We start from the raw sequence: 13,793 nt of genomic DNA on the forward strand, positions 1-13,793 counted from the left end.
CTGGACCATGTCCTGATGGTGGAACAGGAGAACTGGTCCAGCAGGACCACGCTGGACCATGTCCTGATGGTGGAACAGTAGAACTGGTCCAGCAGGACCACGCTGGACCATGTCCTGATGGTGGAACAGTAGAACTGGTCCAGTGGGACCACGCTGGACCATGTCCTGATGGTGGAACAGTAGAACTGGTCCAGTGGGACCACGCTGGACCATGTCCTGATGGTGGAGCAGGAGAACTGGTCCAGTGGGACCAGGCTGAACCACATCCTGATGGTGGAACAGTAGAACTGGTCCAGTGGGACCAGGCTGAACCACATCCTGATGGTGGAACAGTAGAACTGGTCCAGTGGGACCACGCTGGACCATGTCCTGATGGTGGAGCAGGAGAACTGGTCCAGTGGGACCACGCTGGACCATGTCCTGATGGTGGAACAGTAGAACTGGTCCAGTGGGACCACGCTGGACCATGTCCTGATGGTGGAGCAGGAGAACTGGTCCAGTGGGACCACGCTGGACCACATCCTGATGGTGGAGCAGGAGAACTGGTCCAGCAGGACCAGACACCGGTATGAACATGATGAAACCAGGTTTCTGGTGTTGTTTATAAAATATGACCTGATGAGATGAAAGTCCCAACTTATTTTCTGATGATTGATCTTCTCAGCGCCTGGCTTGTCCTCCATCAGAGCAGCAGGATGAAGACATGCCTGACATGTTTCCACTGGGACATGTCCTGATGCACGTGCAGCACCTGGAGCTCCGGGTTGCTGGTGCGGAACCTGGAAACTGGTCTGCTGAATCTACATCAAGGTGGATTTTAACATTTATTTTTATTTATTGAGAGAAAAACTAAACAGTAAATAAAAACACATCAAACGCCGATGTGTGCGCGTGCGTGCGCATGCGGCGGTGCTGGAGGAGCGTGCGCTGTGACCTGGTCCTGCAAAGGGCAGCTCGTCTCGGTGAAGATCTTCCTCCTCCTGCAACACATTGCAGGGCGGCGCCGGTTCTCTGACGGCCAGGATCCGAGACGAATGGGACCCGGTCCTCCCTGGACTCCTCCAATCCGCGCGCCGGGGCGGGGTCTCCGGCTGGAAACCGGAGAGACAATCCCAAAAATGACATCCAGATTGCGGTGAAGCTGGGAGCGACTGGGACGGAACGGAGCTGGAGCCCGAGCGCGCGGCGGATTACGCACGCTCTTCCGCGCGGACGCGCCGCCTCTTCTGCCGCTTTGCTCCGACGGGAACTTGTGTCTGCGGGGAAATCTGAAGGTTTTTGTTGTCCGTGGGAGAAGTGGAGCCGCGGAGGCGCGTCTTGCTGCTGCAGGAGCCCCGCAGGGCAGCCGGAACAGCGGGACCTCCAGCGCTGCCAGAGTCCGGGAGACCAGGGGGGGGGGAGCGGGGTGCGACCTGATGCCCGCCTCCCAGTCCGCGCAGAAAACCAGCAAAATGAAAAAGTTGAGGAGAACTTTGTCAGAGAGTTTCCGGAGTATCGGTGAGTAACGGGACGCGCGTGCCCGCTTTTCCAGCCCTTTGTGCAAAAATGCGAGTTGTGAAACGTGTGCAGCTGCAGCAGCTCGGACTGCTGCTTCCTGCTGAGGAGACGAACACGCGCACTGCACGCGCCGCGCCTCGTACCGCGCCGCACCGCCGCGAGCCTCGCGGGTCTCATCATCTGGAGGTTTCTGCATATTGGTGGAAGAAGCTTGTTTCTGATGTTTGTTGTTGTTTACAGACAGTCATGATGAGGAAAACCTCGGACTGAAGGTCACAATCAGACATTTTATCTTCTGTTTCAGTCCTGAGTCTTCAGACCTGAAAAGCTGCAGCATCAGGGGGAAAGTTTAGCTGATGTTAGTTTCATGGTTGCTTTGAGAAAAGCTGCTTTGATCAGCTTGTCCTGGAACTACATGAGACAGTTTGTGGTTTACAGAGGAGGTCTGAAGGAGAAAATGTCCAGCTGTTGATGCATGAAGCCAGAGGAGAATGGACAGTACTGGAAGTCCAGTCAGCACTGGTTCCATCCCAGATCTGCAGAACATCATCTCTGAACACGTCCAGCCTGGAAGCAGATGGTCTCCAGCAGCAGAAGACCATACCGGGTTCCCTCCTGTCAGTAAGAACAGGAAACTGAGGCTACAATTCCCACAGACTCACCAGAACTGGACAATAGAAGATGGAGAAACGTTGCTGGTCTGATGAGTCTCCAGTTCAGCTCCACATTCACATGGTAGGATCAGAATCTGCTGGAAACATCATGACAACATGGATCCATCCTGCCTGGACGGGAGGTTCCCATCAGTCGCTGCGTTTCAGTCACTGCTAGACCGGCACGAAACCAAAACGTCACAATAAAAAAACTGTTAATGGAAACCCCTACATTGAGAAAAACCTCTCAAATATCATGATTCTGTGAGATCTATGGTGATGAGGTGGAACGGGAGATTCTCATCATGATGAGGTGGAACGGGAGATTCTCATGGTGATGAGGTGGAACGGGAGATTCTCATGGTGATGAGGTGGAACGGGAGATTCTCATGGTGATGAGGTGGAACGGGAGATTCTCATGGTGATGAGGAGGAACGGGAGATTCTCATGGTGATGAGGAGGAACGGGAGATTCTCATCATGATGAGGTGGAACGGGAGATTCTCATGGTGATGAGGAGGAACGGGAGATTCTCATCATGATGAGGTGGAACGGGAGATTCTCATCATGATGAGGTGGAACGGGAGATTCTCATGGTGATGAGGTGGAACGGGAGATTCTCATCATGATGAGGTGGAACGGGAGATTCTCATCATGATGAGGTGGAACGGGAGATTCTCATGGTGATGAGGTGGAATGGGAGATTCTCATGGTGATGAGGTGGAACGGGAGATTCTCATGGTGATGAGGTGGAACGGGAGATTCTCATGGTGATGAGGTGGAACGGGAGATTCTCATCGTGATGAGGTGGAACGGGAGATTCTCATGGTGATGAGGAGGAACGGGAGATTCTCATCATGATGAGGTGGAACGGGAGATTCTCATGGTGATGAGGAGGAACGGGAGATTCTCATCATGACGAGGTGGAACGGGAGATTCTCATCATGATGAGGTGGAACAGGAGATTCTCATGGTGATGAGGTGGAACGGGAGATTCTCATGATGAGGTGGAACAGGAGATTCTCATCATGATGAGGTGGAACGGGAGATTCTCATGGTGATGAGGTGGAACGGGAGATTCTCATGGTTATGAGGTGGAACGGGAGATTCTCATGGTGATGAGGTGGAACGGGAGATTCTCATGGAGATGAGGCGGAACGGGAGGTTCTCATGGTGATGAGGTGGAACGGGAGATTCTCATCATGATGAGGTGGAACGGGAGATTCTCATGGTGATGAGGTGGAACGGGAGATTCTCATCGTGATGAGGTGGAACGGGAGATTCTCATGGTGATGAGGTGGAACGGGAGATTCTCATGGTGATGAGGTGGAACGGGAGGTTCTCATGGTGATGAGGTGGAACGGGAGATTCTCATGGTGATGAGGTGGAACGGGAGATTCTCATGGTAATGAGGTGGAACGGGAGATTCTCATGGTGATGAGGTGAACGGGAGATTCTCATGGTGATGAGGTGGAACGGGAGATTCTCATGGTGAGGAGGTGGAACGGGAGATTCTCATGGTGATGAGGTGGAACGGGAGATTCTCATGGTGATGAGGTGGAACGGGAGATTCTCATGGTAATGAGGTGGAACGGGAGATTCTCATCATGATGAGGTGGAACGGGAGATTCTCATGGTGATGAGGTGGAACGGGAGATTCTCATGGTGATGAGGTGGAACGGGAGATTCTCATGGTGATGAGGTGGAACGGGAGATTCTCATGGTGATGAGGTGGAACGGGAGATTCTCATGGTGATGAGGTGGAACGGGAGATTCTCATCATGATGAGGTGGAACGGGAGATTCTCATGGTGATGAGGTGGAACGGGAGATTCTCATCATGATGAGGTGGAACGGGAGATTCTCATGATGAGGTGGAACGGGAGATTCTCATGGTGATGAGGTGGAACGGGAGATTCTCATCATGATGAGGTGGAACGGGAGAGTCTCATGGTGATGTGGTGGAACGGGAGATTCTCATGGTGATGAGGTGGAACGGGAGATTCTCATGGTGATGAGGTGGAACGGGAGATTCTCATGGTGATGAGGTGGAACGGGAATTTCTCATGGTGATGAGGTGGAACGGGAGATTCTCATCATGATGAGGTGGAACGGGAGATTCTCATCATGATGAGGTGGAACGGGAGATTCTCATGATGAGGTGGAACAGGAGATTCTCATGGTGATGAGGTGGAACGGGAGATTCTCATCATGATGAGGTGGAACGGGAGATTCTCATCGTGATGAGGTGGAACGAGAGATTCTCATCATGATGAGGTGGAACGAGAGATTCTCATCATGATGAGGTGGAACGGGAGATTCTCATCGTGATGAGGTGGAACGAGAGATTCTCATGGTGATGAGGTGGAACGGGAGATTCTCATCATGATGAGGTGGAACGAGAGATTCTCATCATGATGAGGTGGAACGAGAGATTCTCATCATGATGAGGTGGAACGGGAGATTCTCATCGTGATGAGGTGGAACGGGAGATTCTCATGGTGATGAGGTGGAACGGGAGATTCTCATGGTGATGAGGTGGAACGGGAATTTCTCATGGTGATGAGGTGGAACGGGAGATTCTCATCATGATGAGGTGGAACGGGAGATTCTCATCATGATGAGGTGGAACGGGAGATTCTCATGATGAGGTGGAACAGGAGATTCTCATGGTGATGAGGTGGAACGGGAGATTCTCATCATGATGAGGTGGAACGGGAGATTCTCATCGTGATGAGGTGGAACGAGAGATTCTCATCATGATGAGGTGGAACGAGAGATTCTCATCATGATGAGGTGGAACGGGAGATTCTCATCGTGATGAGGTGGAACGAGAGATTCTCATGGTGATGAGGTGGAACGGGAGATTCTCATCATGATGAGGTGGAACGAGAGATTCTCATCATGATGAGGTGGAACGAGAGATTCTCATCATGATGAGGTGGAACGGGAGATTCTCATCGTGATGAGGTGGAACGGGAGATTCTCATGGTGATGAGGTGGAACGGGAGATTCTCATGGTGATGAGGTGGAACGGGAGATTCTCATCATGATGAGGTGGAACGGGAGATTCTCATGGTGATGAGGTGGAACGGGAGATTCACATCATGATGAGGTGGAACGGGAGCTTCTCATGGTGATGAGGTGGAACAGGAGATTCTCATGGTGATGAGGTGGAACGAGAGATTCTCATCATGATGAGGTGGAACGGGAGATTCTCATGGTGATGAGGTGGAACGGGAGATTCTCATGGTGATGAGGAGGAACGGGAGATTCTCATCATGATGAGGTGGAACGGGAGATTCTCATGGTGATGAGGAGGAACGGGAGATTCTCATCATGATGAGGTGGAACGAGAGATTCTCATCATGATGAGGTGGAACGGGAGATTCTCATCGTGATGAGGTGGAACGAGAGATTCTCATCATGATGAGGTGGAACGAGAGATTCTCATCATGATGAGGTGGAACGGGAGATTCTCATCGTGATGAGGTGGAACGAGAGATTCTCATGGTGATGAGGTGGAACGGGAGATTCTCATCATGATGAGGTGGAACGAGAGATTCTCATCATGATGAGGTGGAACGAGAGATTCTCATCATGATGAGGTGGAACGGGAGATTCTCATCGTGATGAGGTGGAACGGGAGATTCTCATGGTGATGAGGTGGAACGGGAGATTCTCATGGTGATGAGGTGGAACGGGAGATTCTCATCATGATGAGGTGGAACGGGAGATTCTCATGGTGATGAGGTGGAACGGGAGATTCACATCATGATGAGGTGGAACGGGAGCTTCTCATGGTGATGAGGTGGAACAGGAGATTCTCATGGTGATGAGGTGGAACGAGAGATTCTCATCATGATGAGGTGGAACGGGAGATTCTCATGGTGATGAGGTGGAACGGGAGATTCTCATGGTGATGAGGTGGAACGAGAGATTCTCATCATGATGAGGTGGAACGGGAGATTCTCATCATGATGAGGTGGAACGGGAGATTCTCATGGTGATGAGGTGGAACGGGAGATTCTCATGGTGATGAGGTGGAACGGGAGATTCACATCATGATGAGGTGGAACGGGAGCTTCTCATGGTGATGAGGTGGAACGGGAGATTCTCATGGTGATGAGGTGGAACGGGAGATTCACATCATGATGAGGTGGAACGGGAGCTTCTCATGGTGATGAGGTGGAACGGGAGATTCTCATGGTGATGAGGTGGAACGGGAGATTCACATCATGATGAGGTGGAACGGGAGATTCTCATCATGATGAGGTGGAACGGGAGCTTCTCATGGTGATGTGGTGGAACGGGAGATTCTCATGGTGATGAGGTGGAACGGGAGATTCTCATGGTGATGAGGTGGAACGAGAGATTCTCATCATGATGAGGTGGAACGGGAGATTCTCATGGTGATGAGGTGGAACGGGAGATTCTCATGGTGATGAGGTGGAACGAGAGATTCTCATCATGATGAGGTGGAACGGGAGATTCTCATCATGATGAGGGAACGGGAGATTCTCATGGTGATGAGGTGGAACGGGAGATTCTCATGGTGATGAGGTGGAACGGGAGATTCTCACGGTGATGCTTCATGTCAAAATGGAGCAGAATCTTGGAGGAATGTTTCCACCTCGATGAAAAGAAAACGTGAAAGTAAAAAACACACAGCAGGTATTTGCAGGAAGAAAATCTCAGACACATTAAATGCTTCCTTTCAGCTGTATTGAGGAATATCTGACATGTTCATCCAGCTGTGAGACGGCTGAACAGCTGGATGAACCGTCTGATGTATTTATATTTGTGAGGAATCTCATAGAAAGCAGCGTCACATCTCAGATTCATGTCAAACACATCCGGACGGCAGGATTCGACCTTCACAGACGGAGCAGAGAGAATGAGCTGATCAGTTTGGGTCAGTGCTGCGGGAGAAAGAGGCTTTGCCATTGACTTTTCTGCTGAGCTGATGCTCATCTCTTATTGGCTATCTTTCCTTTCATCTAAATCAACACGCCTGAGCATCGATCCGCTTCTCTACCCTGCATAGATGCTTTCACAAAGAACGCTCAGAGCCAGTTTCATTGTGTTTATGTCCTTGTAGCTCGTTGCGCCAACAGGTCCCGGTAGACCAGCTGCATCACCTCTGATTAAAACAACACACACCTTCTGTGAGACCTGGTCTCAGGTTAGGTCCTAACGAGAGCTGCTTGCGTTGGAAGATGAGAAAGTTGGTTGGAGTGAGCATGTGCTGAGATCCAGTGAATCCAGAGCACGGGAACCAGGAGTTTAAGGTCTTTTTAAAGTGAAAGGATAAAATGCCTCCAAGTATTTACTCCAGTCAGCTTTCAGTTTCCAGGTGTTGTTATGGCAACGGCATCCCAGTCAGCGATGACTCAAATGACAAACCAAATTCCAGAAAAAGTTGGGACCTTCGTTTAGTTGGAAGAAAATGAAAACTACTGGACCCAGTCCCATTCAGTCCATTTAGTCCCATTTGGTCTATTCTGTCCCCATTGAGTCCAGTAGGCTCCTTTTGGTCCTCTTCAGTCCCAGTAGGCTCCTTTTGGTCCTCTTCAGTCCCAGTAGGCTCCTTTTGGTCCTCTTCAGTCCCAGTAGGCTCCTTTTGGTCCTCTTCAGTCCCAGTAGGCTCCTTTGGTCCCGTCTTCAGTCCCAGTAGGTTCCTTTTGGTCCTCTTCAGTCCCAGTAGGTTCCTTTTGGTCCTCTTCAGTCCCAGTAGGCTCCCTTTTGGTCCTCTTCAGTCCCAGTAGGCTCCTTTTGGTCCTATTCAGTCCCAGTAGGCTCCTTTGTGGTCCTCTTCAGTCCCAGTAGGCTCCTTTTGGTCCTATTCAGTCCCAGTAGGCTCCTTTGGTCCTATTCATCCCAGTAGGCTCCTTTTGGTCCTCTTCAGTCCCAGTAGGCTCCTTTTGGTCCTCCTTCAGTCCCAGTAGGCTCCTTATGGTCCTCTTCAGTCCCAGTAGGCTCCTTTTGGTCCTCTTCAGTCCCAGTAGGCTCCTTTTGGTCCTCTTCAGTCCCAGTAGGCTCCTTTTGGTCCTCTTCAGTCCCAGTAGGCTCCTTTTGGTCCTCTTCAGTCCCAGTAGGCTCCTTTTGGTCCTCTTCAGTCCAAGTAGGTTCCTTATGGCTCTATTCAGTCCCAGTCGGTCCTGTTTGGCTCTATTCAGTCCCAGTCGGTCCTGTTTGGCACTATTTGATCCAGTCGGTCCTGTTTGGTTCTATTCAGTCCCAGTCAATTGCATTTGATCCCCCTTGGTCCCAATCGGTTCCATACAGTCTCACTTGGTCCCGTTTAGTTCTATTCAGTTCCGTTCCTGTTTTGCTGTCTTTGCTGGATTCTCTGCTTCCATGATGCTCCAGATGTTTGTCCTGGTGAAAGGTGTGGACTGCAGCAGACCAGTTCTCCTGTTCCACCACGCTGCTGTGATGGATGCAGGATGTGGGTTCAGCAGTGGTCCTGCTGAAATGTGTAAGGTCTTCCCTGAAGAGACGTCTGGATGGGAGCAGAACCTTCTCTAACCTTTACTCTTTCCTGAACATGCCAGCTGCTCGTACTGTTTGCACCTTTGCACCCCGGAGATGCAGGTTTTTCCTCATGGGGGGTCCTTCAAGGTGGCAGTCTGCCCACTTGGTCTGCGGGACTGTTGCCACATTGTTTGTCCTTGTCAGGGGTGTCTTGGAGGTCCTGCTCTGCAGCCCTATGGTTCTTGGCTGCCCTCCTCTGGGTGGGTCCTGTGGTGGCACCGACTGGGTGGGCTGGATCCTGGTGTAGATGGATCCCCAGGATTTTCTTTCCTCACATCAGTGTCAAACCAGATGTTTATTTCTGTTACATTTTATGTCTACATAGAGCTAAGCAATGTAAGCGAGGGCTGGGAGTTCATGTTTGTGTGGAATAGAAGGGGGGGGGGGGGGGGGGGGGGGGGGGTGGAAATGTGTGTGTGCATGGTGTGATTGTGTGTGAAGGAGATAATTATGGTGTGGTGTGTTGTGTACCTTGGCTTTATGCCGGTTGCGTGAAAAGTTGGATTTGAATGGATTTTAAGCTGATCCACTCTGAAGCAGAACGTTGCAGATGAGGACACGACGGCCGCTTCTGGACCGTGTCCAACATGGCTTCCGGTCGGCGTGATGAAGCTTTAGTTGCGTCTGCAGAAGGTGTGGCTGGTTGCCGTAGCGACGGTGGCTTCTGGACTTTCTTGCATCCCAGATATTCTGAGACCTGTAAGAAGCATCACTTTTATACGAGTTCACTTTGTTCAGAAAAAAACTGGTCAGTTCAGACATTAATGATCTGCTGCGTAAAATATTGAGTCGTTTGATTTGAGGTTCTTTTACTTTTGCTTTTATTTAAGTTTAAAGGGTTGTAACGAGATTTCTCCCTGGACTATCGCGTAACATCCCTGCAGTAAAAACTGTGTGAACCAACTTGGTTCATTACAGAATGAAAGCGTTGTGTTTCATAAACCTGTGTAAGATCAAACAATCCTCACTGATCCTTCTCCAAGGACTGAAACCTCCGTCTTCCAGAAACAAACTGGTGATTGGGCCTGTGGGAGGAATCTTTAGCAGAGGATCATCCTCCCTCATTACTGCCTCCAACATGGCCTTCCGCAGCTCTAATAACCCTGCAGATGTTCGGCCGCTGTCATGATGCTCAGGTGTGATTTAGAGAGTCTCCCGTTACGGTGAGATGTAAAATCATCCAGGAAGCAGGTTGATGCTGATGGTGGTCCGTGATACCAGGATGTGTTCAGGTCGTAGACTGGATGTGGATCTGCTGATGTCATGGACTCATCTTCCTCTCTGGCAAGATATCAGAGAGAAAGAAGATGACAGTCTGATGTTGCTTTTACTTCGGAAAATACTGAAAGGTTGATTCTGTTGCTTTTTAGTGGATTTTGACCACGAGACCAGGTCCTGCTACAAAGACTGAATACTTGGATCTTGACTGGATTCTACTGAGCATGTCGATTTGTCAAAGCCCCAGTCCTCAACCTTTCTCACGCCGTCCAGCCTGGCTTGTGTTCGTCCCGTCTCTTCTCTGAGATCTCTCCACACATTAAAAGTCTTAGGTCTAGACTTCTTGCTTCTTGTGTTTCTTCCTCTGATAATAGCTTGTGTGTCTTTGCTGAATCGACTACTGTGTGCTCAGAATGGTTGACGTTTATATCTCGCTAGCATCTTGCTAGCATGCTAGTATGTAACTTAACACGTTGTCCCAGAAGTAAAAGTAGTCAGGAGGTTTTCTTCATCAGGATGCTGCTGGACAACAACGGCTGCAGAAATGTAACAAACGTCACTGTGACATCAAACATGTGGGGATCAGACCTGCATTTTCGCCGACTTCCCAGAAATGAAAACATTTTGGACATGCATGTGGGAGGAAATGGGTCAAATCAGGAAATGGGTGTGTCGTCAGCTGTGTCGTCAGTTGTGTCATCAGCTGTATCATCAGGTGTGTTACCAGTGTGTCGTGTCAGGTGTGTTACCAGTGTGTCGTGTCAGGTGTGTTACCAGGTGTATTGTAGCTGCAGGAGTTGACTGACTGGTGTTGAGCATTTCTAATAGTGAATGTTTACATATTTATGGTTTAAATGACATCAGCCTGTCCAGATGGAAATGAACCAACAGCTGCAATCTGAATCATTTACTCTAAAATGTTCATTAATGTCGACTGTCACAATTTTAACAAATAAAAATAACAAAAAAAAAAGACAATAGAGTCATGAGTGGTCCAGTCCGGGCCCAAACGTGTTGCTGTGTGGGTAGTTTCTTCCAGCTAACAGCGTGTTCTGCTGGTTTGCAGGCGTGTGCTGCAGGTCATACATCTCTCTCTCTGTAGTTCATCACAGGCGGTAAACATTTCTGCATCCCCGCTCTGTGAAGAAAGAGCCGCAGTGGGCTTAGTTTGCTGTTAGGACCAGTTGGACCTGCATGTCTGGTATCTGGAGCTGAACTGCATCTGAACTGTGGAAATATGCAGAAAAGCTGTCCTGAAGCAGGACCCTCCGCAACAGGAAGAGTCAGATCAGCTGATATCAGGTGTCAGAGATGTCCACCTGCTCTGTGAGCCAATGGTAAACTCTGTCTGGGATGAGAGACAGAAACTTCAGTCAGGTCAGCATTTGTGTCAAACAGAAAATGACTCCAGATGAATGTGGGGTTCCTGGAGAAGAGCGTGAGAGCTCAGCCGGCGTCCCCAGGAGACTTAAAGGTTAAGTACGTCTAATAATATGGCATCTATAAATACAGCTACTTTCTGATGATTCCTCCTCGTTTCCAGCGAGCAGAGAGAAGTTTGTCTGCTTTGTGTCTGATGAAAAGGCAGATTTCCTCCAGTCAGAAGCAGCAGCAAGCAGCTGGTTTCAGGCCTCTTCTCATCTCGTCTGTCTGTCTGTCTCACATCGTTTCTTCAGGAAGAGTCTTCTCCAGGTTTAGACTGAAATATAAACCGAAGTTTACCTTCAGTCAACAACAAGCCTGTTCTAAGGCTCAGCCTGGCAGGATGGTGAGACGATAGGGTTTTCGATTCAATTCCTATTTTATGGGTGCCGATTCGATTTCAGTTGCGATTCTCACAATTCTTCCACATTGCTGATTTTTGGAGATTAAAAACAAAGAAAAATGTACAAAATTTCTTTTGCTCGTCATTTTTCCTGATTTCACTTAGAAAACAGCACAATAGGTAGACCATCATTCCTCTGCTAGAATGCCCAAGAAGACAAGTAAAAAGATCAATAAAACCTATAAAAATGACAAAAAAAATTATAATGGCTCATTTTTATTTCTTTGAAAAAAATAGTTTTTTTTTATTTTAAAAAAAAAATTGATTTTCAAATAAATATTCGATTTTTCGGTTAGATTTTCCCACCGCATGATATGAGACATCAGATCATCTGACACCAGTCTGACACCAGTCTGACACCAGTCTGATACCAGTCTGATACCAGTCTGACACCAGTCTGATACCAGTCTGACACCAGTCTGATACCAGTCTGATACCAGTATGACACCAGTCTGATACCAGTCTGACACCAGTCTGATACCAGTCTGATACCAGTCTGATACCAGTCTGACACCAGTCTGACACCAGTCTGACACCGGTCTGATACCAGTCTGACACCGGTCTGATACCAGTCTGACACCAGTCTGACACCGGTCTGATACCAGTCTGACACCAGTCTGATACCAGTCTGACACCGGTCTGATACCAGTCTGATACCAGTCTGATACCAGTCTGATACCAGTCTGACACCAGTCTGACACCAGTCTGACACCAGTCTGATACCAGTCTGACACCGGTCTGACACCGGTCTGACACCGGTCTGATACCGGTCTGATACCAGTCTGACACCAGTCTGACACCAGTCTGACACCAGTCTGACACCGGTCTGACACCAGTCTGATACCAGTCTGATATCGGTCTGACACCAGTCTGATACCAGTCTGATACCAGTCTGACACCAGTCTGACACCAGTCTGACACCAGTCTGATACCAGTCTGATACCAGTCTGACACCGGTCTGACACCGGTCTGATACCAGTCTGACACCAGTCTGACACCGGTCTGACACCAGTCTGACACCGGTCTGATACCAGTCTGACACCGGTCTGATACCAGTCTGACACCAGTCTGACACCGGTCTGATACCAGTCTGATACCAGTCTGACACCAGTCTGACACCAGTCTGACACCAGTCTGATACCAGTCTGATACCAGTCTGACACCGGTCTGACACCGGTCTGATACCAGTCTGATACCAGTCTGACACCGGTCTGATACCAGTCTGATACCAGTCTGACACCGGTCTGATACCAGTCTGACACCAGTCTGACACCGGTCTGATACCAGTCTGATACCAGTCTGACACCAGTCTGATATCGGTCTGACACCAGTCTGATACCAGTCTGACACCAGTCTGATACCAGTCTGATACCAGTCTGATACCAGTCTGACACCGGTCTGACACCAGTCTGATACCAGTCTGATACCAGTCTGATACCAGTCTGATACCAGTCTGATACCAGTCTGACACCGGTCTGATACCAGTCTGACACCAGTCTGACACCAGTCTGATACCAGTCTGATACCAGTCTGACACCAGTCTGACACCGGTCTGATACCAGTCTGACACCAGTCTGACACCGGTCTGATACCGGTCTGACACCAGTCTGACACCGGTCTGATACCAGTCTGATACCAGTCTGATACCAGTCTGACACCAGTCTGACACCGGTCTGATACCAGTCTGACACCAGTCTGACACCGGTCTGACACCAGTCTGACACCGGTCTGATACCGGTCTGATACCAGTCTGATATCGGTCTGACACCAGTCTGATACCAGTCTGATACCAGTCTGACACCAGTCTGACACCAGTCTGATACCAGTCTGATACCAGTCTGACACCGGTCTGACACCGGTCTGATACCAGTCTGACACCAGTCTGACACCGGTCTGATACCGGTCTGATACCAGTCTGATACCAGTCTGATACCAGTCTGATACCAGTCTGACACCGGTCTGACACCAGTCTGATACCAGTCTGATACCAGTCTGACACCAGTCTGACACCGGTCTGACACCGGTCTGATACCGGTCTGATACCAGTCTGATACCAGTCTGATAC

General features: G+C 49.5%; 1 protein-coding gene across 1 annotated transcript in view; it reads left to right on the forward strand.

The window, feature by feature from the left end:
• The first annotated feature begins 1,202 nt into the window (after positions 1-1,202).
• The window catches only part of cdk14 (cyclin dependent kinase 14), a 269,156-nt gene continuing 256,565 nt past the window's right edge, over positions 1,203-13,793 (forward strand). Inside the window, exon 1 of the mRNA XM_079240348.1 lies at positions 1,203-1,497. Within this exon, the coding sequence (XP_079096474.1) occupies positions 1,416-1,497 (82 nt within the window). The 5' untranslated portion in view covers positions 1,203-1,415. The remainder of the gene's footprint in view (positions 1,498-13,793) is intronic.

Source organism: Telmatherina bonti (genome assembly GCF_933228915.1).
Source record: "Telmatherina bonti genome assembly, chromosome: 5".
Taxonomy (NCBI): Eukaryota; Metazoa; Chordata; class Actinopteri; order Atheriniformes; family Telmatherinidae; genus Telmatherina; species Telmatherina bonti.